A 26,035-nucleotide genomic window follows, 5' to 3' on the forward strand; every position below is an offset into this window, starting at 1 on the left:
TTTAGTCAAAATCACACAGTTTCAGGCACTCAGTAGCAGAGGAAACATCTCATACCTCTTCAATATCCCCTAAACGAGAAAGCACAGCTCTTGAGATGCTAGCAAACAACCGTTAATTTATATATCAGAACACATGTGAATGTGTCATAGATGTAAATTAATATTCTCCCTGCCTACCTCCCTAACTGAAAAGTACATGTGAACAGGCAACAGGATATTTTTAACTTTACTGTTTTAGGGAAAAAAATGTATCCTTTCTGCTTTTACCAAGGTTGAAACTGACTTAAGAAATACTTAGTTCTTTTTTCTTATTGATCTATTGCCTTTTGAAAAATATATGTATACATACAAATGTGTAAAGAACTGTGATATGTAAAGATATGTTAATTTTTTAACTTTTTTCCCCAAATATGACTACTAGCCACTATCCAGTCTTTATAGTCCTAAAATATTATAAACTAATAGCATAGAATATATGTATAGTATATATGTAGGTATTTTTGCATATATATACATATATTAATTAATATTTATAGGGATAGGGAGTAGAATGTGATTTTTATTGATATAGAGAAAATGTAAATGAGGACATTCTCTTCCACAGCATAAAAGTATTAACTAGACCTATATTTCTATTAAAAAGTGAAATCCAATAATGCTTGCAGAAATATACCTACATTATTAAGATTTTTTGAGCCCTGGTACCTTTAATGAAAACAGAATGACTTTCTTTAAAAAAAAAAAAGAAATACTCCTTGAATAGTGGAAGTTATTGTGAGGACAAACGAGCTTCTTCTCTTAAGGTCAAAAGTAGCCAGTGTTCTGAATTTGGCCAGTCTTTAGTAGAGGCACAGATATATATATATATAACATGCCTATCTATTCATCATGAGAATTGATGTATATATTTGTCAATGAAAAATGTTTGTGAAACTGAATTTTACATTTGCTCTGTCTCTCTATCTCTCTTTTTCTCTTTCTTTCCTATAGGAAGTGGTTTCAGATGAAAGGCATCAAGGGGGACAGCTACTGGAAGAACCAAAGTTGCTGCATTTCAAAGGGAATACCTTTAGTCTTCAGATTTCTGTCCTTGATATCCCCCCTTTCCTTTGGAGAATTAAACCATTTACTGCATGCCAGGTATGTACTCACTAATGGTACCATTTACCCCAAATTGCTCCATATTGACTAACAAAGCCATAACAAAACCTGAGTGAAGTTCCCTTTGATCCACTCAGTTCCTGCTCTGACACCTTATAAAAAAATGTGGGTTTAATCTCAACCCTATCATGGAAATATACCAGTTTTAGGGATGCAACAGGAACAAAACAGGTTTTTATAAATTCAGAGCCTGTATATACATTCAAAAAGTGCTTATCAGATAAAACATTTCCTTTCCTCCTTCCTGTTGAATTTGTTGCTCTATTCTGGTTCACATGCCAACCTGGGTACTAATAGTGAAATGTTTTGTAATCCATCCATTTTATTTTCTAGCTTCACTGAAGAGTTGAGAAAGAATACTGATGCAGTCATGATTCCAAGTCATGATTGTATGGTTTGGTTTGAGCAGAACACAATAGATCTGTTGTCAAGCCTTTGAAGAAATTGGCTTCACATGAAATAAGCAAGAGCAAAACGAATAAATCAGAAGTCTTGTGCTACCCAGCTAAAGCACCAGAAATACACATATATTATTGCTTACTGAGATTCACTCTAGATGAGTCGGGGAAGGGGAGTCTAATTTACTCAGGATGTAAAATAAGTTGACTTCATAGAGTTTTGGAAAACCATCCAGCAGTTACTTAGCATGGAACTCCACCTCTACCCCTCATCAAAAACTTGGTAAATATTCCATGAAATATCTAGAAACATAAAAATGATAATTAAAAGCAGTGCCAAGTATAAGGGATCCTGAAAGTTATATGAACATAAAATAGAGGCATCTGTAACTCAGATGGGCATGTTGTCTCTAGCTGACTTGTTTGACTGCTGCTGAGCTAACATCACCTGAGGATTCTAACCTCTCAGCTCTGCTTGTCTCCATCACCTACATGGCACAGTGATTTGACTATATTTTCACTCATCACATAATTACTGTGTCTGCACCTTCTCCAAACTATACCAAACTGTCAGAAGAAAAATGGGCCCAAAAAGATTTGTTCTAATTTTAAAAATTAAAAATACAATAAATAAAGCCATGAAGAGAAAAATCTGCCTGGGCCCCTGAGATTGAGGAGAAAGGTGAACCCTATACCCTCTAAATGTAGCAAACTTAGTACTTCCATATTTGGTAGCTTGATGAATACAAAGTTTATTTTCTGTTTATTTCTATAGACATCATAAATTACTGTGGGGAATTGTCACCTTATCATGAATTCTTAGTGAATTCTAAGCTTTGAGAACAAACTGGCACAGAACATTTTATTTAAAAGTATCAGCACTTTTCCTTTTAGAGCAAATAGTCTTCTATGAATAAATGTATTGTCTGTAGGGTATGAGACCTGGGAGTTTTTGTTCTCCAGGAAACATTATCCAGAGTTTCTGCTGCAAATAGAACTTTAGGGTATTGTTGAAAACAAGACTCTTTGTTATTATTTAGTCATTTCAGTCATATAACTCTTAATGACCCTGTTTGGGATTTTCTTGGCAAAGGTATTTAAGTGGTTTACCATTTTCTTCTCCAGCTCATTTTATAGATAAGGAACTGAGGCACATGGGGGTAAGTGACTTATCCAGGGTCATATAGCTAATAAGTATCTGAGTCCAAATTTCAACTCAGGGTGAAAGGTCTTCCTTATTCTTGGTCTAGAATTATATCTACTCTGCCATGTACAGTTATACAAATCCTTCTGTGTTAATCTTTATGGGTTTAAAAGGCCACATATAACTAGAGCTAATATGAATGAATCAGTCCAAAATAACTATAAAGTTTACTGCTAAGAGATAAAAATTCTGATGAGAGAACATTACTTTGCAACAGTGTTTAAGCAATAATGAAGAGCAAGGTTTTGGGGAGTAAGTTTCCTGTTTAAAAGGCCAAAAGTAGCTTGCTGACTTCAGAAGAGGAATTGGAGAATTTCAAAGCCAAAAATTCAGTCTTTGGCAAAGCTGTGCCACATATGATTATAACCAGAATGGGTAAGTTTGGAGGTTGATAGTAAACAGGTAGAAATATTTCTATTTAAAATCATACATATCTGCTCTGGATATAATTGGCTAGAACAGAGTTTACCTTTTTTTTTTTAACCTTTACCTTCCATCTTGGAATGAATATTGTTTATTGGTTTTAAGGCAGAAGAGTAGTAAGATTTAGGCAGTGGGGGCACATAGCTAGGAAGTATCTGAGGTCAAATTTGAACCCAGGACCTCCTGTCTCTAGGCCTGGCTCTCAATCCACTAAGCCATCTAGCTGGCCCCAACCCCAATTTAACTTTCTAAGAACAAGGGAGCATCCCCTAATGTTTCATTTCCACTATATTTTCTTTTCTCGAGTCCTGGTGTTTTAACATATTCTTCCTCCCTCCACCACCCCAGCCCTAGAATTTTCTTTTGGCCAATTGCTGGAGGTCATCTAAGCCCTGGGAAATTTCAGTTTATATGTCATTTTGCCCTTCAAGTCCATGTTCCTAATATTAGAGAATCATAGAACATTTCCCATGGGGAATTTATGTGCTGAGCTTATTTTAAGCTAATTTGCACACAAGTCACCTAACCTCTCAGGGTCCCCAAAACTCTCTCATACTATTAGTTCCAAGTAGGTAGCCAATCTGCTTCAGTGAAGATCATTTCCATACAAGGATTTCCCTATACTGATGAAATCAAAGATCAGCGTAAAAAAATTCAAGCAATAATGGTAATAATAGAAGCAAAAATAGCAACAACTCTTATTTTCACATTTATAGTTCCTGAAAGTTTACAAAATACTTCCTTCAAACCAATCTTGTGTGGAATAAATATAGAATTGAACATGCATTGGGCAAACACTGGATGAATAATGGTGATTTTTTCAGAGCTTAGTCATTAGAAACTAACAAGGACTCAAAAATAAAATCCCCACAAGAAGCCTAAAACTACTATGTGTTTGTTATATTCCCTTCTGGATGACTAATTATTATCACATATATTATCTCCTTTGACCCTTAAAAAATATTATGATAAAGTTATTATAAAATGTTATCTTTATTTGCAGTTTAAATGTTTAGGTTACTAAACCGAGTTTAGTTTAAACTGTTTAGTTTAGTAAACTGAGTATCAAAAAGAATAAATTTCTACATGGTTATTCAACCTAAATGTCAGAAGCAGAATCTAAACTAGTCTTCCTGTAGAAGAGTAAAGAGTGAGTGAATAAATTAAAGGGTTATAAAAATACTTTGTTGAACACTTATTATCTTCCAAGCATTAAGCTAACAACTGGGGATACAAATAGAAAAGCAAGAAAGAACCTCCTCTCAAGGAGCTCACATTTAAAAAAGAAAACAACACTTGAACAAGATTCATCTGTACAGCAGATGACAAGGGCAAAGCATTTTGATAATATTGTATCTTCATATCAGATATAGAGGCAAGACGAATGCATGGTTGGTGGACTGGAGGGCATAAGTAAGGAGAAACATAGTAAAGTATCACTTCCTAGTTAAGATACTCATAATGCACTATGCCACATTTTTCATGCCCACTCATACTCTTTTTCCCAATGAGTAATATTTCCCTTATCTTTCATTACACTTCCAAAAAGAATGTAGGTTCCCTAAACAGAATCTGAGATCCTAAGAAAGCCACTAGCTAGAGAAATACTGAGACAAATTGTCCTAAATGTAATCCACTCAGTTGCACCTGAGAATCCAAAGATGGTTCTAGATATAAGCAATGCTGCTCTGTGTTTACTTGGGAAATTACCAGGTTAAGAAAGCTTAGAGGATATGAAAAGTGGAAAGCCAGGCAATTTCAGAGCTGGTGGAACATTTACATACCAACCCCTTGGGGCAGAACCTAGAGTTATTCAAGTTGTGGGGGAGCAGATGAAAATATGGAAGGATCCTATTGTGATTAACAGCTGGAAAAAAATTTTAGACATCATCTTGTCTCAAATTCAATAGAATCATAGAATTTAGAACTTCAAGAAGCTTAAGTCATCCTATATACAAAATTATTCCCTATTATAACACACTTAACATGAATTCATCTAACCTTTCATCAGATGCCTCTAATGAAAGGGAAACCAGTTTCTCCTAAAGCAGGCTACTGTAGTTTTGTATAGCTCTAATGTTTAGGACATTTCACCTAAACTTAAACCTAAATCTGACTCTTTGCCATATCTGCCCATTGTTCCTACTATAGTTTTGTACTCTGAGACCAAAAGAACAACTGTAATCCTCCCATCAATTATTTGATGAAGCCTTTGGGTCTCTTTTACTCTATTTCTATTCTATTCTTCACTAGGCTAAACATATTCATTAGCTTCATATGCCATAGATATGAAACCCTTCACCAATTTACTCTCCAAATAATATATATCTGGATGCTCTCCAATTTATCAATCCTTGACAAAATGGGATTAGGTCTGAACATTGTAAAATGTGAGCTTATCAGAGAATGGTAAAATAGGATTATCACTCTCTCAGGCCTAAAAGCTATACCTCATTTAATGAAGTCCACCTTAATGTTTTTTAGCTTCCATATCATATTACTGATTCATAAACTTTTAATCTAAAAAAATTCATGATGGTTTTGGACAAACTACAGCCCAACTAGATATTCTACATCATTTCGTGTGTGTGTATGTGTGTGTGTGTGTGTGTGTGTGTGTGTGTGTGTGTGTGTCTTAAATCCAGAGTGAGACTATATTTATCCCTATTGGATTTTATCTTATTAGATTCAGTCCAATGTTCTAGCCTAAGATATTTTGGATCTGAGTTCTGTCATTCAGTATGTTAGCTATTCCTCCCACCTTTGTATAATCTTCAAAGCTGATGAATATTTATCCAAGTCATTAATAAAAAGGTCAAACAGTGCAGGGCCAAGAACAAATTTTCTGTTACTCTACTGGAGAGAGCTTCTGCCAACTTGACATTGGACCATTAACATCTACTCTATGAGTACAAATTTCCAACCAGTTTCAAATCCATTTAATTGAATCATTGTATGGTCCATATATCTCCATCTTCTCCACAAAAATAGTATGAGATATTTTATCAAATGCATTACTAAAATCTAAATAAATATTTTTACCATTTGCCTAACTGGCTAATTTAATAACTATGAAAAATAAAATAAGATAACAATAACATAAGTAATGGGCATTGCCTATCCTTGATAGAACCATACCTTCTTTATCCAGTATTATCTGCCATTCCTTCCATCTTCTGTATATATTGTTTAAAAGAAAAATTGAAGTTATCTGGTAAGTAACCAGTGTGTCCACATCAGTTAGACTGATACAATTCCTGTACTCTTTCTTTACTGGAGTTTTCCTTTGTATCTTAAAAACATATTTTTTCTGAGTTTCTCATTTCTTCTCAGAAGAATTCTGCTGTAGAATTTTAGTCCATTGGTTCTTACCTGTCCTTCTAATAATGAACCAGAACAATTGTAAATTTCTTTTCTCAATATCTAAGGTACATGCCACACAAACTAGCTTTTCTATCTCTATTACAAATTTTAGAAATAAAGAGTTTTCCACCCCAGCAAAAATAACAAAAATATCGTATCAAATTTTCCCTTTTTTTCTTCTACTTTTTTAAAAGGGAAGATTGTCATTAGGGCAAATCAAGAAAAAAAAATGCTTTTCTGCTTTTTTTCCAAAAGAGTGTATTCCAGCATATGTCTAGATAAACAAAGTTTCTTATCTTTCATTACTATATTACAGGTCTGTGGCAGCTTTGTGACCTATTTCCCAAACTCATTGTCAGGTGGTCTGTAGTTTACACCAGTAATAAACTAGCTCTCATTTCTCCCATCACTTATCTTAACTCAAATTTTTGTTCCCAATATGTTTACTTCTCCATTTTTTTCATTTACTGCTATAAGTTTACTTTCTCATTACTATGCTACCTTGCCCCCTTTTTGCCTACTTCTTTTTACATAAATTATACCGATTGAGAGGCACATTCCAGCCTGAGGATTGTTTTATCTTACCCGTTCTTATTGATATTTATAAGCTCTAATTAGCCAATAATTCCTAGATTTTAGGTTCTAGTTACCTTTGCTTATTCCTTAAACATTGGCCCCTTGTCCATATGTACTTTCCAAGAAAAGATCATGGGTTATAATGATGTTTCAAAGAAAATTCCATTTCACTCACTCCATGTTCCCCTTTCCAGCTATCTAAACCAATCAGAGAGAGACACTCACTCTCTAATCAATCAATGAATAAACAGTTATTAAGTGTCTACTTTGTGCCAGGCATTATACTTAGCTCTAAGGATAACAAAAGAGGCCAAAAACAGTCCCTGCCCTCAAGCAGTTCACAATATAATAGGGGAAACAACAAGGAAAGATATACAAACAAGCTATAAACAGGATAAATAGGAAATAAAAGAGTTAGTAAGGCTGAAAGTCAGACACCTCCTCTAGAAGGAGAATCATTCTACTCTCACCAGAATTTCTGGAACTTCATATTATTTTAATCATTTTCACTTGATCCCTTATTTGAGGGGATAAAGGGGTTGTGTAGTGAAGAGAATCTATTATATGTAGTATACAATAAAATATTTTCAAAATATATATTAAGCCAGAAAAACACAAAGCCAGGCTGTCACCTCACTAGGATAAAAGCAGCTGTCTTTTGCAGCATGCTTTGCATCTTAGAGAACCCAGTGCCTGTCTCCTGCTAGGAGATGATTTACATTCTCTCCATCTGCTAGGAACCTAATTATAATGGGAATCAAAATGAAAACATTTCCGGAATGCTTTAAACACCCATAACTTTGCCACACTTTGTCCTCCCATATTACTTTCTACATATTTCCTTTCAATTCAATGGGCTTCTTTTTTTCCTGTTTTTTTTTTTAATTTTTAAATAAATGAAAGCAAAGATGATTGCCCTGGAAAAACACTAATCACAGCGGCTCTAATTGTATTATTTGTTAATGTTTTGTTTATCGCTATTGGCAGCTGCTACTCCAGTCAACAATAAAGAAAATTCCTTTGATACTATCTTAAAATAGGATATTCAAAATGTTTTGATTTTGTAGAGAAAGAAGGAAGGCAAAAGAGAGAGGGCACTAAAAATAGAGAATTCACTAGTGCACTAAAAATTGGGGGGAAACAGGATAGATCTCATGAAAAAGATGAAATTTGAGTTAAGCTATGAAGAAGTTTAACTTGAATATTATGTGAGGCAGAAATGAGGAGGAAATGCATTCTAGGCATGATGTTGGAGATGGCCTCTGAAAAGGCCCAGGCAGAAAAATCAGAATGATCTTTTCCCTTTATTCATGCTCATGTAAATGGTCTTTAACCACTTTACAAAGGTCAGTAAGTAGGCCAGTATGACCCAAATTGGCCAGGTGAAAAGTGGAGTAATATTAATATCTCAGGAAGATCAAATGCAGCATGATTGTGAAGGCTTTCAATACCAAATAAGAATTTATATTTTATTTTAGTTAGAGAAATCTGTCAGAAGGTGGTGAGCAGGGGACTGATATGGTCAGATTGTTCCCTTAAGAATGTCATTTTGATAGCCAAGTGGAGAATGGGTTGGGGAGGGGAGAGACTAGATGCAAAGAGACAAATTAGAATGCTATTACAGTGGTCCAGGTGAGATGTAATATGAGCCTCCATTAGGGTAAATGGGGTAAATGGACAAAAAAAGGGGTCTATATGAAAAAACGTTGTGTAGGTAGAAACATTAATGCCTGGTATCTTTTTGGGACATGAAATGTGAAAGAGGGAACACAGAATAACTCTTGGGTAGTAAACTTAAAACAATAAAATTGTGTTAGTATTTTCAATAGATTAGGGAATTCAAATACAATTAGGGAAAGTGGAAAGAAGGGGATGTTTGGGATGTAGAGATAATGATTTTTTTTTTTTTGGATACACAGAACTTGAGGTATCTACAGGACATCTAAGAACTGTGACTTGAGAGAAACTAGGGCTAATGTGTCCAGATTTGACAGGATAAGCAATAAATTAACCATGGGAGATCTGTGAACAGAGGAGTAATGTGATTTTAAAGTAGTGTTTGGAGAGTATTGAGAGCTGTTGCCCAGGAGACACTATTGGCAAGATGACTAGTGACAAGAATTCATGGATAGGGCAAGGTGATGATCTCTAAAAGCAAGACTTAGATAGTGGGAGCAGAAATATAAAGATATATTTTAAAGACATCTGAGTGACTAGAAATAGATTTGGCAGAGGTAAATCCACAAAGGGACATTGATGGGGAAATTAGAAAGGGACAATGGAGAGTTGATATCTTGAATATTTAAGCTATAGATATTGATAAGACCTACAAAGGAAGCAGTCAGTGACAACTGGAAATACAATAATGAACAGTTAATGATAGAGAATTTATTAAGTGATTTTGATATACCAAACACTGTGCCAAGTGCTGGGAATGAAAAATTAAACAAATAGCCCTGTCCTTAAGGATCTTGCATTCTAATGAGAGAAAGCATAAAGGGTGATGGAAAGAGGAGACAACAAGGGAATGATAAGAAAATGTTGAAGTCTGGATCACATCAAGAGCAGGCAAAAAGCTCATCTATCAGAGCTAGAGGATCCTGGGGGCAAAGTCCAAGTTTTCAGTGATGATGTCAGAGAACAGGATGCATGGTGTGGAGATGCTCTCAGTGTCTTTAAGAGACTACAGATGTACATGTATACATCGGCCTCGTTTACATAAAAAGTGGTAGCTGAAAACACAAGTACATTGGAGAAGAAAAAGAGAAGGAAAATAAGCAATTAGATTAAAAGACTACCCAAAGTTTACAGCTAGCTTGACCATAGTAAACTGAAATGACTGAGTTTGCTGGGTCTTTTTTTCCTTCCTAGAGTTTTGTTTGTATATTTTTATTTTTGTTTTTCTCATTGAAGTGAATGATGGATAGAGAAACAAAATGAAATGTGAATATATATATATATATATATATATACACACACACATATACACACACACACACACACACACATATATATATATATATTTTTTTAAGAGATAAAATGGGGTAAAGGCAGAGATAACCAACGTCTTGACAAGAATCCTAGGCACAACATATGATATAATGAAAAGAGTCCTAGTTAAGAAGTTAGCTGTTATTGGTTTGAATCCTGCTATGCAGTATAATGCTTATATATCCTTAGGGTGACCTTCTCTATAGACATGGGTGACTTTTTACTATTGACAGAATACGTATGCACTCTATATCATTTCATCCTATAGTAACACTTTAGGAGAGGCAGAATATAATACTCATTTCAGGATACCTTTTTTCCTGAATTCTGGGAATTGTACCTGTTCACTTGCCCTCTCTCAACTTGGAAATTCCCCAGTTCTTTCCCCTGACATTATTATTATAGTGTACCCTACCTTGGTATTCTGTTGGCTCCTCCTGTTTCTATTGTGTGTATATATATATATATATATACATATATATATATATATGTTTATTAAAAATTTCATGTGTATCAGTGAGCTCCCTGTGCATCCACATTGGTGTCTAGATGTGTTTAGATCACTTTGACCTCCTAATATAAGTGGTTAATTTTTTGTGCCTTGTAATTTTATTCTTTAGAGTTCCCCATTCTGCCTGAGATGAATTTCTCTATAGGATCATGGATTCTTGCCTGTCTTTTATCTAAACCCTTGAAATATTAATGTACTATGTACATTTTGTACATAATATGCAGACTATGTCTAGCTTTCTACTCTTCTATTACAAAATTCAACATGAAATATAAAAGGAAGCCTAGAAAGGAGAAGTAAGGAATTGTGGATTGTTTCAATGTGTGAGAGAAGAATGAAGTCCTGGACTCATTATAAATCTTATCTTTGGGCCCAGTCCAATTGGCTGTAATTGTTTGCAAGATAGTAGTATTCTGAGAGGGCTTTTATAGTATTTTATTTTCTCATTTTCCATAAGTGCAATTACTTCCTCCTCTCTGATCACTGTTGGGAAGAGGAGGAAAGAGGAGTTGGGAAATTTTGCATGACTGGATAATATGGAGTGGCACAGATAGCCCATTGTTTGTATTAGCATATCTTTTTAATCAATTATTTTGTAGTTTGGGGTATCTGCACCACATTTGAATTCATCTTAATTGATAATGGCATATAGGGTATAATGTATGTGAATATATGTGAAGGCTTTAGAAATCATCCTATCTGAGACTCTAATTTGATAGAAGAAGAAACTATAGCTTAGAGATATATTTGTCTCAGAGCACACAGAAAGTATGCAACAAAACCAAGATTTGAATTCAATACTTTTGATATCAAATCCAGTTATCGTCTCACTGCCTTTTGTTTTTAAGTGAACAGAGGGAGAGATGAGGAATGCTGTGCTGCCACACGCTTCAGAATGCATAGCCATAGTCCTGGGAAAGGGGCTCTTATAAGTTCTTGAAAGAGAAGCATTTATATAATAGGAAAGGGTGATTCATTTTGGAGTGCATTCTTCATAATCATTTGTGCCACAAAGTGAAATTCAAGCTTGTGGTACCCCTGGAATACTAATATTATCAATTGGAATTGACATCAATTAGTTTTGTGCTACTTGGCATATATTGGAACATTATTTCAAAACCAATTCCATCAAAGGCATGTATGCAATTATCTTTGTTGCCATCATTATTATTGTTGTCATTATTTCTCCTGTTCTCTGTTCCCATCAGATAGGTCCACATGTCATTTCCCTCTTCTCTCTCCTCTCTCGCCTCTAGGAAGTCCCATTTTCTCGGGTGTGGTGCAGTAACCGACAGCCCCTGCACTGTGCCTTCTCCCTGGAGCGCTACACTCCCACCACCACCCAGCTGTCCTGCAAGATTTGCATCCGGCAGCTCAAAGGCCATGAACAGATCCTCCAAGTGCAGACATCCATCCTTGAGGTAAGATGTTAGCTATCATCATTTCTTTTATATAACACCTACTCTGTACTGGGTACTTCATTGTTTTTTTTCTCCTCAAACTATTATCACATTTAATCTTAACAACCTTGTAAGTGTTGTTATTATCTCCATTTTACAGCTGAGGAAACTGAGGTGAAGAGAATTTGAATGATTCTCCTAAGGTTACACAGTAATAATTACTACAATAACACCCTTTAAAATCTAAAGATTGTTTTGAGATGTCAAAGAAAGGAATAAACAGAGTTAAATTTCTACAATGGTAACTTGTTGGGGGAGGCACTACAGGTGGGGAGAATATGAAAAGATGTCATTGTAATGACTGAAATCTTGAAAGGCACTATTTCTTATTTTTGTTAATTTATTACTAGACCACTCAAGACAATCTAAATTGGTCAGTTCACAATTTGAATGACACCAGAGAGAGTGAGCAGGACAAAAATTCAGGGCAAAATAATGGGGCAAAAGAGATCTTAGCAAAAGAGCCTGCCCAGCTTAAAGCCTATAATATTAATTTTGCAGAAGATTAAGTGATAGGATGAGGAAAACTGAGGTTGAAATGTGAAGAAACATGTCCAAAACAACACAGCCCATAAATACTAATAATAAAAATTAATTACAGCTACCAATTAGATAGCACTTTATGTATGTTTTCTCACTTGATTTTCTCAACTACCCTATGAGGTAGTTGCTATCATTATCATTATCTTATAGATGAAGAATCTGAGACAAGGGAGATTGAATTATTCTCCTAGATAAATGTTAAGAGGCAGAATTTGAACAAAGGCCTTTCTGATGCCAAGTTCAGTACCAGTAATGGAACCAAAACTCGGGCTCAGATCTTTCCATGTTTCTCCAATATTCTTCATACTATACTATAGTACTTCTCTCCGATTCACTCTAAGAAATGCTTGAAATATTTTAGCTGTAGACCCTGGTTTATAAACTCAAAATAATAATAATATTTCCAAGGGCAGGAAATAGAAGACGAAGAACCAGATTTAGAGTCAAGCGACCTGGACTTGAATATGACCTTAGACACTCAGGAGTTGTGAGTCTCTGGGCAAATCATGGCCTGTCTCTCAGATCTTTAGTTTTGTCATCTGTAACAGTAGAGTGATATTATTTATGTTTTGTGGGATTGTAAGGATAGAAAAATGTGAGTTCTTATTGAGGCAATTAGTTATGCCAGAATGGCAACGGGAAGCATTATGTTATGATTAAACAACATTTAGGATATTTTCTGGCCAGTCAAGACAGAGCTGTATTTTGGCTAACTCTCCTCTGGATGATAAGAAACCTTAGCTTAGTTTTGGCAGAATAGTGAAATCATTTTAATATGTATAATCCATTATCAATAGGGAAATACCATTAACTGGTTAAGACCTATGCTGCTATTTAACTATTAGTTATATAGTGAATAGTCAGTATTTAATAAACACTACTGTGTGCCAGGTACTGTGCTAAGCACTAAGGTAAAAGATAGTTCTTGCCCACAAAAAGATCACAATATCATGGGGAAAGTGACACATAAAAAAGAAACTTAAAAGGGGAAAGAGTAGAGGAAAGGTCCTCAATCAGGGGGTTGATGAAGACCTGCAAGGCATCAAGGGGAAGATTGCTATACTGTGCTCCCTTCTTAAATGGGAGGAACACTCCAAGATCCACTTTCCATCTTCTCTAATCAGAGGTAGTGAAGGGATCCCAGGACCAGGGGATATTGAAGAGAAATGAGTTTCAGAGCTGATTTAATCTTTCTGGAAAAAAAGAATTACTAGAGAAAATAGTGAAGACCATTTCAACAGAAGATCAATTGAATGAAACAAGTAACTCTGCTGTTTCACTCACTGTCCAATAATCAGTCATTTTATTTTGTCTGGTAGTACTTAATCCTAAAATAATTATTCTGCTAAATAATGGAACATTTTCCAAAAGGCCACTTCTCCAAACCAATGGCTATCACAAGTGGCATGTCTTTATCGGATTTGCATTTATTATGGCCAATTAGTACAAGGCATCTTCTTGGGAAAGAGGCATCAGTAATAGAGCTAGAGGCATAAGCAGGAGATTATGATTTTTTTTTGGCTTGAACAGTCATGGACTATTTAGCACAATGAATTTCAAAGTAAAATATGAATTGTAGAAAATGTAAAAAATATCATGAAAAAGAAAGCTAGGAAGAACAGCCTTTCAGAAGTGTGGAAAGGCAGAGAATGCACAATAATGGTTCTCTTCAATGCAAATTACCCTTAATATCAGTTAAGAGGTTGACAAAAGAATTCCAGGTTGAGGGCTTCTAAGGGCATAGTGGCTTTGCAGGTAGCAACTTCAGCTTTTACAGAATATTAATGTGAAAGAAAAATTGTGTTAGGATTTTAAAATCTTTTACATTTGCCTCTCAGCACCACTGAACCCTTGTGGTTCAAGGGGAAAAAATAAGCCAATGGATTTTTTTTTTCCTATAACACCAACTCAATTTCAAGAACTAACCAAGTCCAGTGTGCCACATGTCTTAAGCACTTTGTGCAACTTGTCAAACCTGAAAAAGAATTATGGGGTATTATGTGGTATGGAGCCTTTGGAATCACAGAATCTGGGTTCAAATTCTTGCTCTACAACTTTGTCATTATTCCATTGTTGGAGTCTTTCCAAAGTTTTATGATAGTACATTGTAGAAAGTGCACAACAAAATACTATTTGATGTTCAAGGAGAGAATCATCATGAGCATCTGGGTAGATCAGGGAAGGCATAAGTAGATGATAAACATCCTTATGATAATTTAGTGAAATGACATTAAAGACAATGAATTCTCATCTAGCTCAGAGCTTATACATATTAGCTCCTCAGTTATAATGTGAGCTTCTTGAGAGCAAGGACTGTCTTGCTTTTCTATTTTTTTATACCTATTGTCTTGCACAGAGAGCTTTAAACATGGTAAAAGCTTAATGAATGGTTTTTCATTCATTCATTAATAGTGTGAAAAAAAACATGATACTTAGAGAGTTCTAACCTCCTATATCTTCAGGAAGAGAAGAGACAGTCCCTGGAGATTTAGATGTTGACCTAACTGAAGGCAGGAGCTGAGTGATCTCTCAAGATCCATTCTATTCCATGAGCATTTATCAGTAGGTGAATGTATATGCTCATGGATAACAACTGCTTGTCTCTCTTCTTCAGCCCTTCATGAAACTAAAAAGGTTTAGGGGATAATTTTCTCCAAACCTTTAATAAATCAATTGAACCAAAAGGCAAAGCAAAACTACAATCACTAAATAAGTCCCTAAACTGGGAAGAAAGCAGATTATGGGCTGAATGTGGAAATGTTCATATGCTTCCTTCTCCATACTATAGGTTTCATTAAAGGGTTCACTTGTTAAAGGACATCACACCCTGTTAGAGGGCTAGGCCACTGGCAACTGAAAGGAAAGTGCTAAAAAAAAAAAACTCCTATCTCACTCTAATCTAAAGTTTTATTCAAACAAAAACTGGAGTTAACCCCTCCCCCAATTAACTCACCACATTCACTTCTCCTATTCATACCCTCATTCATAAAAGAGCCAAAGAGAGCCTCCTAGGCCTAGGATTGGTCCTTACATAGACCAATACCACACCCAGAAGTAGGGGATATGGGCCCCCCTAAAATGGGATTGGTCCAATTCAAAACCTATCCCATGCCAGGAAGTAGGGGCGTGGTCCCTCTCCCAGCATGGGATTGGACCAATCTCACACCAGGAATTAGGAAGGAGGGAGCCCTGTGGCACTGGGAAATGAAATTCCCCAGGCCACAACATTTTGAAACTCACACAACTTGCAGATTTAGGCAAGTAGGGGACTCAGTGGATAGAGTGTTGTATCCAGAGTCAGGAAGATTCTTTTTCTGGAGTTCAAATTCAGCCTCATTCATTTACTAGTTAAGTGCCCCAGGGCAAATCCTTTAACCCCTTTTGCTTCACTTTCCTCATCTATAAAATGAGCTAAGCACTCCAATATAGTTGCCAAGAAAGCCAAGAAGCCAAGAGTTATAAATAGTAGGACATGAGTGAAAACAAATAAACATCACCAAAACCAGCAGGGAATCACATCCCCCTTAGGACAATGAGGAGCTCTCTGCTGCATGATACCAACAGTAAATATGAGGCCAATGCTGAGGATGAAGGTATGATAATGATTCACAATTCTGCAATTCTTTAACATTTACAAATCACTTTCCCCACAATATTCCATGCAATGCTTTACATTTTACAGATTAGACAATTGAAATTGAGAGAACTAGGTTGACTTCTTTATGATAAAAACAAATAAAAAATTGTCATATCCTAGATTCCAGTCCTATCCTTCCAGTGGAGAACTCTAATCCTATACTCCTAATGGACTTTTTTCTTTTTCTATAATAAAGATATATTATATATAAATAAAATAAATTAAAAAATAAAAAGACTTTTTATCTATAATAAAAGACATCCTTCCTCTGGTTATGGTTTAGCCTTGATTTTGAACCCACAAATATCAGTGTTCTTAAACCTCTAATTTATGTAATTTAATTCCTTACAGTCTGTCCCCACAGTCACTATCACCTTCCACCCTGCTCAATGAAATGATTTTCTAAAGAAACATATGATCCAACTTGCCTTCTCACTTCCATATTCTTTCATGGATGGAAGAAGGATTTTGTCTCTTTTTAAAAAATAAGGTTATTATCAGGACAAATTTAACAACTTTCACTATCAATTGTTGTCCCTCAAACATAAATCCATTGCTGACCTAGGAAAGGCAATTGAATTGACCATGGGCTACTGGTGAATGATACCCTTCAGAGTTACCAACGACACAATATTATAGATGGTAAAGCAGGGCTAAGGAATTTTTTTAATGCTGTAGAGAAAAGGGAGGCATCTATGAGCTATTTCTTTCATCCTTACTCTTCAATAAAATACTGCTGTGGAATCATCTTTTGGGCAGAAGAAGTTAAAATGGGAATTTTACATGTTACAACTTCCCTTCAAGCAGATTCAATCATGTGGCTCGTTTTCTTATCCCATCTCCAAAAGTGAAGGAAGTAGGGGGATATTTTGACAAAATAGACTGAATACTTGGAATTCTTCATTGCCTTACAATTCCCTCAGCTAACCAGGTAGTGACTGCTTATCTCAGATGTGCAGGGCATGAAATCTACTCTTCCCTCTGCATATTTAATTTAAACAATCAGAAAATGTGATGTATCTACAGGATTCTTATTAACTGGTCCAGATGCTTTTTGGAATACATCATAAATGTTATATAAAGTGACTAGTGCATCCCCATCCCTGTGCAATGAACTGATTTAAAACAGGAAAGTTTCTAAATGAAAAAGCAAAGGAAGGCCACCCATCAAACTGCCATTAAAAGTCAGAAACTTTCTCTTTTTTGTGCTCTTGGAATCCATATTTATTTATTTGTAAATTCTCATTGATTGTCACTCATTCACTTGCAGTCCTGCTTCCCTTATTCACTTGCTACTGCTGTTAATTAATTCCACAATGCCCTCAGGATCAAACCATCCTAGGAGTAGGGGTGGAGGTGAGACCTTTATGACAGCTTAATTTTTTTCTAATAAGTGCCATAAGAAAAATAGTGTTGATGCTTTTTGGAAATATTTTAAAGAAAATCTTAATTGAATTAACTTATATATATATATATATATATGACAAATATTATGTCTAACCAATACTTTTCAACTCTATAGAACCCAGCAGTGCTTAAGTTCTTAATTAAGAAATATTTCACTGCATCTACAAGGAACTTGGGAAATCTTATTTTATCTACCATCTTTTACCTATCAACTGCCATTTGATATTTGTCATTATTGGGAAGATCTTTGATATATTGTATGTCCCCAAAGGAATACAAATCATGTGAATGTCTGTAAGAAACAGGACTATCAGATGACATCCACGCATCCCAGAAATGATGAGAATAATTCCAGTCACCACTATGACACAACTTTCTATGCATTGGGAGATAAGCTAGTATAAAATTACCAGTGGGGCTTACCCTACTCATTAATTTTTAAAAACCCTCACCTCCTGTCTTAAAATCAATATTGTATATTGGTTCTAAGATAAAAGAGAAGTAAAGATTAGGCAATGGGGGTCAAGCAATTTGCCTAGGGTGACACAGCTAGGAAGCATGTAGGGCCAACTTTGAACCCAAGACCTCCCATCTCTACACTTGGCTCCCAGTCCACTGAGCCATCTCACTGCCTCCTCATTAATTCTTTAAATATGATTCTCTAGAACTCTCCAGAAGAGGCAGGATATGACTGGATCTAATTACATGTAGTTACAGCAGAGAAAGTTTCTACCTATTACTTGTTGGATTTGCTCAATATGAACCATAGAGAATTCCTAGATTGCAGATACCATGAAGATGTCAAGTGATTTTGTAGATTTTTAGGAGATATTTGCCAGGCTCATGAGATAAGGCTTTATGCTCTACTAAAGACGAGGAAGCACCTTCCATGGTTTCAATGCACTTAAAAAGGAAAGTATTTTAAGTAGAATTTCTCATGTGAACTGATTTTAATGAAATTGTGATGCTAACAATTGGATCTTATCACAATTTTCTTTTTTGTATTTGTAGAGTGAAAGAGAAACCATCACATTTTTTGCACAAGAGGACAACACGTTCCCTGCACAGACTGGCCCCAAAGCCTTCAAAATCCCCTACTCCATCAGACAGAGGATATGTGCAACATTTGATACTCCCAGTGCCAAAGGCAAAGACTGGCAGATGTTAGCACAGAAAAACAGCATTAACAGGTAACAGGTTCTTTGAGATGATTACCAAGGGGATTGAAATCTTTTAAGTAGGAAAAAAAGTACAAGAGGGATATATAAATGAACAGGAGATAGATGGAAGACATATTACTTACTCCACTCCACTACCTTCCTGTAGGAACAGGTAGGTGGTACAGTGGATAGAACAACAGGCTCGAATCAAGAAGATTCATCTTCCTGAATTGAAATCTAGTCCCAGACACTTACTAGTCTTGTGACCCTGAGCAAATCACTTTACCCTGTTTGCCTCAGTTTCCTCATCTGTAAAATGAGCTTGAGAAGGACCTGGCAAACCACGCTAGTATCTTTGCCAAGAAAACTATGAATGAGGTCCCAAAATGGAGAACATAACTAAATGGCAACATTACTGTATTGTTCTGGTTGATATTTTAATGTGATTCATTAATTTACTTTCCTATCATCTTTTCTCTTTCCCCCTGGAGCTACAATATGAAATTATACTTGATCCCATTAACAAGTTTACTTACATTGTGCCACCCTGTTAGAATGTTTGAGCTGTCTATGAAATAGGATTATCATGGCATTTTGGAAGTGCATATAGTTGAAGAGGGAGTTACATATTTAGAGTGAATAAGATTGTCACCATAGAGCAATGATAGAGAACTGAGGCATCTGGGTTAACCTTTTCCCTCCCTACCTGCTAACTCTTTCCAGGAACATTACTTATCTCAAGCATACCTCTCCTGTTAAGTAATAAGCAGTAAAGCGATACACTTCATATTAAAGTACTACTCAGACCTGGAAATGCTGACCATGTGGAAATAAAGCCAATATGGATCCTAATTCAAGGCAGGACTTAGGAGTTCACAGAGAATCAAACATAAGGGAATTACCACAAATTGAGAAATTTTATTGCTGGGCAATAGTTAGAGATCAATGGACAAGTTTGTTAACAGATTTTACTTCATATGTAAAGAAAGAGTGGTAAAGATATGCAGGAATTAATCTGGTAAATACATCATCTGGTAAATTATATTTGCTTTGTATTTGGTGCATCTAAAAAAGGATTTTAAAACTAGGAAAAGTATTTGAAAGTGAAATGGATACATACAGAAGTATTTAAGTCTTCTATCTTTGGAGGTATTTGAACAAAAGTGAATGGCCACTGATTCAGGGATGCAAACAAGAAGGGATTGTTATTGAAGAGTACTTGGTACAAGAGGATTTTTTAGGTCTTTTCCAATTTGGAGATTCTCCAAAATTCTGTGAATTTTCACAAGTTTTTGTTTATTATATAAATAAAGGGGTTTGAAGTGTGAAATTCTCTCCAAAAGAAAATAACTGAATAAAAGAAATTATCAGTCTCTACAGAACCTCTTTCTTCCCTTGCTTTTTTGATTCCATTTTTCTCTTATGTGGCAAAATCTCCATCCTTTGCTACATGGTTGTTTTTCCAGCAGAGTCCTATCATTCTTTAAAAAATGAATTTTTTTTAAATAATATATTTTATTTGATCATTTCCAAGCATTATTCGTTAAAGACATAGATCATTTTCTTTTCCTCCCCCCCACCCCCCATAGCCAACGCGTAAGTCCACTGGGCATTAGATGTTTTCTTGATTTGAACCCATTGCTTTGTTGATAGTATTTGCATTAGAGTGTTCATTTAGAGTCTATCCTCTGTCATGTCCCCTCAACCTCTGTATTCAGGCAGTTGCTTTTTCTCGGTGTTTCCACTCCCATAGTTTATCCTTTGCTTATGAATGGTGTTTTTTTCTCCTGGATCCCTGCAAGTTGTTCAGGGACATTACACCACTACTAATGGAGAAGTCCATTACGTTCGATTATACCACAGTGTATTAGTCTCTGTGTACAATGTTCTCCTGGTTCTGCTCCTCTCGCTCTGCATCACTTCCTGGAGGTTGTTCCAGTCTCCATGGAACTTCTCCACTTTATTATTCCTTTTAGCACAATAGTACTCCATCACCAACATATACCACAGTTTGTTCAGCCATTCCCCAATTGATGGGCATCCCCTTGTTTTCCAGTTTTGGGCCACCACAAAGAGCGCAGCTATGAATATTTTTGTACAAGTCTTTGTGTCCATTATCTCTTTGGGGTACAGACCCAGCATTGCTATGGCTGGGTTAAAGGGTAGATATTCTTTTATCGCCCTTTGGGCATAGTTCCAAATTGCCCTCCAGAATGGTTGGATCAGTTCACAACTCCACCAGCAATGAATTAATGTCCCTGCTTTGCCACATCCCCTCCAGCATTCATTACTTTCCTATGCTGTTATGTTAGCCAATCTGCTAGGTGTGAGGTGATACCTCAGAGTTGTTTTGATTTGCATCTCTCTGATTATAAGAGATGTAGAACACTTCTTCATGTGCTTGTTAATAGTTTTGATTTCTTTATCTGAGTACTGCCTATCCATTTCCCTTGCCCATTTATCAATTGGAGAATGGCTTGATTTTTTGTACAATTGATTTAGCTCATTATAAATATGAGTAATTAAACCTTTGTCAGAGGTTTCTATGAAGATTTTTTCCCAATTTGTTGTTTCCCTTCTGATTTTAGTTACATTGGTTTTGTTTGTACAAAAGCTTTTTAATTTGACGTAGTCGAAATTATTTATTTTACATTTTGTGATTCTTTCTATGTCTTGCTTGGTTTTAAAGCCTTTCCCCTCCCAAAGGTCTGACATGTATACTATTCTGTGTTTACCCAATTTACTTATGGTTTCCTTCTTTATGTTTAAGTCACTCACCCATTTTGAATTTATCTTGCTGTAGGGTGTGAGGTGTTGATCTATTCCTAGTCTCTCCCACACTGTCTTCCAATTTTCCCAGCAGTTTTTATCGAATAGTGGATTTTTGTCCCAAAAGCTGGGATCTTTGGGTTTATTGTATACTGTCTTGCTGAGGTCGCTTTCCCCCAGTCTATTCCACTGATCTTCCTTTCTGTTTCTTAGCCAGTACCAAATTGTTTTGATGACTGCTGCTTTGTAATATAGATTTAGGTCAGGGACTGCAAGGCCCCCATCATATGTGTTTTTTTTCATTATTTCCCTGGATATCCTTGATCTTTTGTTCTTCCAAATGAACTTTGTTATGGTTTTTTCTAAATCAGTGAAGAAGTATTTTGGTAGTTCAATGGGTATGGCACTAAATAGATAAATAAGTTTGGGTAGGATGGTCATTTTTATTATATTGGCTCGTCCTATCCATGAGCAGTTAATGTTTTTCCATTTGTTCAAGTCTAGTTTTAGTTGTGTGGCGAGTGTTTTGTAGTTGTGTTCATATAGTTCCTGTGTTTCTCTTGGGAGGTAGATTCCTAGGTATTTTATTTTGTCTAAGGTGATTTTGAATGGGATTTCTCTTTCTAGTTCTTGCTGCTGAGCTGTGTTGGAGATATATAGAAAAGCTGATGATTTATGTGGGTTTATTTTGTATCCTGCAACTTTGCTAAAGTTGTTGATTATTTCAATTAGCTTTTTGGTTGAATCTCTAGGATTCTTTAAGTAGACCATCATGTCATCTGCAAAGAGTGATAACTTGGTCTCCTCCTTGCCTATTTTGATGCCTTCAATTCCTTTATCTTCTCTAATTGCTACTGCTAGTGTTTCTAGTACAATGTCAAATAGTAGAGGTGATAATGGGCATCCTTGTTTCACTCCTGATCTTATTGGGAATGCATCTAGTTTATTCCCATTGCAGATGATATTAGCTGTTGGTTTTAGATATATACTGTTTATTATTTTTAGGAATGACCCTTCTATTCCTATGCTTTCTAGTGTTTTTAATAGGAATGGGTGTTGTATTTTATCAAAGGCTTTTTCTGCATCTATTGAGATAATCATGTGGTTCTTGCTAGTTTGCTTGTTGATGTGGTCAATTATGTGGATGGTTTTCCTAATGTTGAACCAGCCCTGCATCCCTGGTATGAATCCTACTTGATCATGGTGAATGATCCTTCTGATCACTTGCTGGAGTCTTTTTGCTAGTATCCTATTTAAGATTTTTGCATCTATATTCATTAGGGAGATTGGCCTATAGTTTTCTTTCTCTGTTTTTGACCTGCCTGGTTTTGGAATCAGTACCATGTTTGTGTCGTAAAAGGAGTTTGGTAGAACTCCCTCTTTGCTTATTATGTCAAATAGTTTGTATAGTATTGGGATTAACTGTTCTCTGAATGTTTGATAGAATTCACAGGTGAATCCATCAGGCCCTGGGGACTTTTTCTTAGGAAGTTCTTTGATGGCTTGTTGGATTTCAATTTCTGATATGGGATTATTTAGGAATTCTATTTCCTCTTCTGTTAGTCTAGGCAGTTTGTATTTTTGTATATATTCATCCATTTCTCCTAAATTGGTGTATTTATTGCCATATAATTGGGCAAAGTAATTTCTAAAATTTCTAATGATTGCCTTAATTTCCTCCTCATTGGAGGTGCTGTCCCCCTTTTCATCTTTAATGCTGTGAATTTGCTTTTCTTCCTTCCTTTTTTTAATTAGATTGACCAGTACTTTGTCTATTTTGTTTGTTTTTTCAAAGTACCAGCTTCTTGTCTTATTTATTAAAACAATAGTTCTATCACTTTCGATTTTATTAATTTCTCCCTTAATTTTTAGGATTTCTAATTTGGTTTTCTGCTGGGGGTTTTTAATTTGATCATTTTCGAGTTTTTTCAATTGCATTTCCAATTGATTGATCTCTGCTCTCCCTTGTTTGTTAATATAAGCATTCAGGGATATGAATTTGCCTCTGATTAACGCTTTGGCTGCATCCCAAAAGGTTTGAAAGGATGTTTCGCCATTGTCATTTTCCTCGATGAAATTATTAATTGTTTCTATGATTTCTTCTTTAACTAAACGGTTTTGGATTATCATATTGTTTAATTTCCAATTGGTTTTAGATTTGGTTTTCCATGTACCATTACTAATCATTATTTTTATTGCCTTGTGATCTGAGAAGGCTGCATTCATTATTTCTGCTTTTTTGCATTTGTGTGCTATGTTTCTGTGACCTAATGTATGGTCAATTTTTGTGAATGTGCCATGTGGTGCTGAGAAGAAGGTGTATTCCTTTTTATCCCTATTTATTTTTCTCCATATGTCTATTAATTCTAATTTTTCTAAGATTTCATTCACTTCTTTTACCTCTTTCTTATTTATTTTTTGATTTGATTTATCTAAATTTGATAATGGTTGGTTTAAGTCTCCCACTAGTATGGTTTTATTGTCTATTTCTTCCTTCAATTCTCCTAGTTTCTCCATTAGAAATTTGGGTGCTATATTATTTGGTGCATACATGTTGATTAATGATATTTCCTCGTTGTCTAGAGTCCCTTTTAACAAAATATAATTACCTTCCCTATCCCTTTTGATCAGGTCTATTTTTGCATTGGCTTTATCAGATATCATGATTACCACTCCTGCCTTCTTTCTATCAGTTGAGGCCCAGAAGGTCTTACTCCATCCTTTAATTCTGACCTTGTGGGTGTCAACCCGCCTCATGTGTGTTTCTTGAAGACAACATATGGTAGGGTTTTGGATTCTAATCCATTCTGCTATTCGTCTACGTTTTATGGGTGAGTTCATCCCATTCACGTTCAAAGTTATGATTGTCATTTGTGGACTCCCTGGCATTTTGATAGCCTTCCCTAATTCTAACCTTTTCTTCTTCGGCTCTACCTTTTAGTCCAGTGATTTACTTTGAATCAGTCCCCCTTGTCCCCTCCCTTGATGTTTCCCTTTTTAGTCCCTCCCTTTTTCTTCCCTCCCCCTCTCCCCTCTCTTTCCCTCCCTTTTTGTTCTCCCTCTCCCCCTCCCCCCCTTGGTTTTCCCTTCTCCTTACCCTTGTTGGGTAAGATAGAATTCAAGATCCCAATGGATCTGGATGTTTTTCCCTCTCAGAGTTGATTTCCCTGAGATTGAGGTTTAAGTAAACCCCCCCCCCCTCTCTTCCTCTCCTTCTTATAGGAGTTTTCTTCCCCTCCCCTTCCCATATGAATCTTTGTGTGAGAACCATTATTCTATTTGGTCTTTCTTTACCCCCTATTTATACATTACATTTTCCCCACATGTTAGTATACATAGATTGATATAAATGTAGTCCTTATAGAAGACAGTTTGAGTAAAAGAAGAAGATAACATTTTCCCCCTTTCCTTAATATTTACCTTTTCAGGTATTCCTTGCTCTTTGATTTTCGGTATCAAACTTTCCACAGAGCTCTGGTCTTTTCTTTGCAAAAAGTTGGAAGTCTTCTATTTTGTTGAATGCCCATACTTTCCCTTGGAAGTATATAGTCAGTTTTGCTGGGTAGCTGATTCTTGGTTGGAGACCCAGCTCTCTTGCCTTTCTGAAAATTATGGTCCATGCCTTACGATAATTCAGAGTGGAACTTGCAAGGTCTTGTGTGACCCTGATTGGCATTCCTTTATATCTAAATTGTCTTTTTCTGGCTTCCTGTAGGATTTTTTCTTTTGTTTGATAGCTTTGGAATTTGGCAATTACATTCCTGGGAGTTGTCTTTTGGGGGTTTAGTGTAGAAGGTGTTCTGTGAGCTCTGTCAGTGGCTGTATTGCCCCCTTGTTCTAGAATCTCTGGGCAATTTTCTTTGATTATATCTTGTATCAACATGTCCAGTTTGGTGTTTATTTCTGGCTTTTCTGGGAGTCCAATTATTCTTAAATTATCTCTTCTCCCTCTATTTTCCAAATCTGTCACTTTGTCAGTGAGATATTTTATGTTCTCTTCTAATTTCTTGGTCTTTTGGCTTTGCTTTATTAGTTCTTGCTTTAAAGCCTGGTTTTCTTTTACAGTTTGGTCAAACTGGTTTTGTAGATGCGTGAATTTCTTTTGCATTATTTCCCACTTTTCCTACCAGAAGGCTTCCATCTTTTTTCTCATTTCAGATTCAAATTCTTCATGGATTTGTGGAGGGTTTCCATTTCCTTTGGAAGGTTTCAGAGCATTTGCTTGTGTTTCCTCGTTTATCTCCTCTGTATTTTGTATTTTTGCTCCATAAAATGTGTCCAAAGTTGCCCCTTTCTTCTTATTTTTCTTGGTATTTTGGGGCTTCTGTGCTTCTGTGGAGTTTGCCATCTCTGAATGTGGAGGATTAGCTTTTCTTATCTCTGTCTGGTGTTCAGAGGCTTTAGTCCTGGGCAGATGTTGGTTCTATGAGCT

The 26,035-nt window shown here is 35.8% G+C and overlaps 1 protein-coding gene across 5 annotated transcripts in view; it reads left to right on the forward strand.

The window, feature by feature from the left end:
* Window positions 1–26,035, forward strand: part of UNC5D (unc-5 netrin receptor D) — an 831,324-nt gene that overhangs the window by 773,481 nt on the left and 31,808 nt on the right. For all 5 annotated transcript variants that reach the window (XM_056813499.1, XM_056813501.1, XM_056813497.1 and 2 more), the window contains 3 exons: window positions 991–1,140; window positions 11,884–12,048; window positions 18,686–18,864. In XM_056813499.1, coding sequence (XP_056669477.1) covers window positions 991–1,140; window positions 11,884–12,048; window positions 18,686–18,864 — 494 coding nt within the window. The remainder of the gene's footprint in view (window positions 1–990; window positions 1,141–11,883; window positions 12,049–18,685; window positions 18,865–26,035) is intronic.

This window comes from Monodelphis domestica, chromosome 1, assembly GCF_027887165.1.
Source record: "Monodelphis domestica isolate mMonDom1 chromosome 1, mMonDom1.pri, whole genome shotgun sequence".
In the NCBI taxonomy this organism is placed as follows: Eukaryota; Metazoa; Chordata; class Mammalia; order Didelphimorphia; family Didelphidae; genus Monodelphis; species Monodelphis domestica.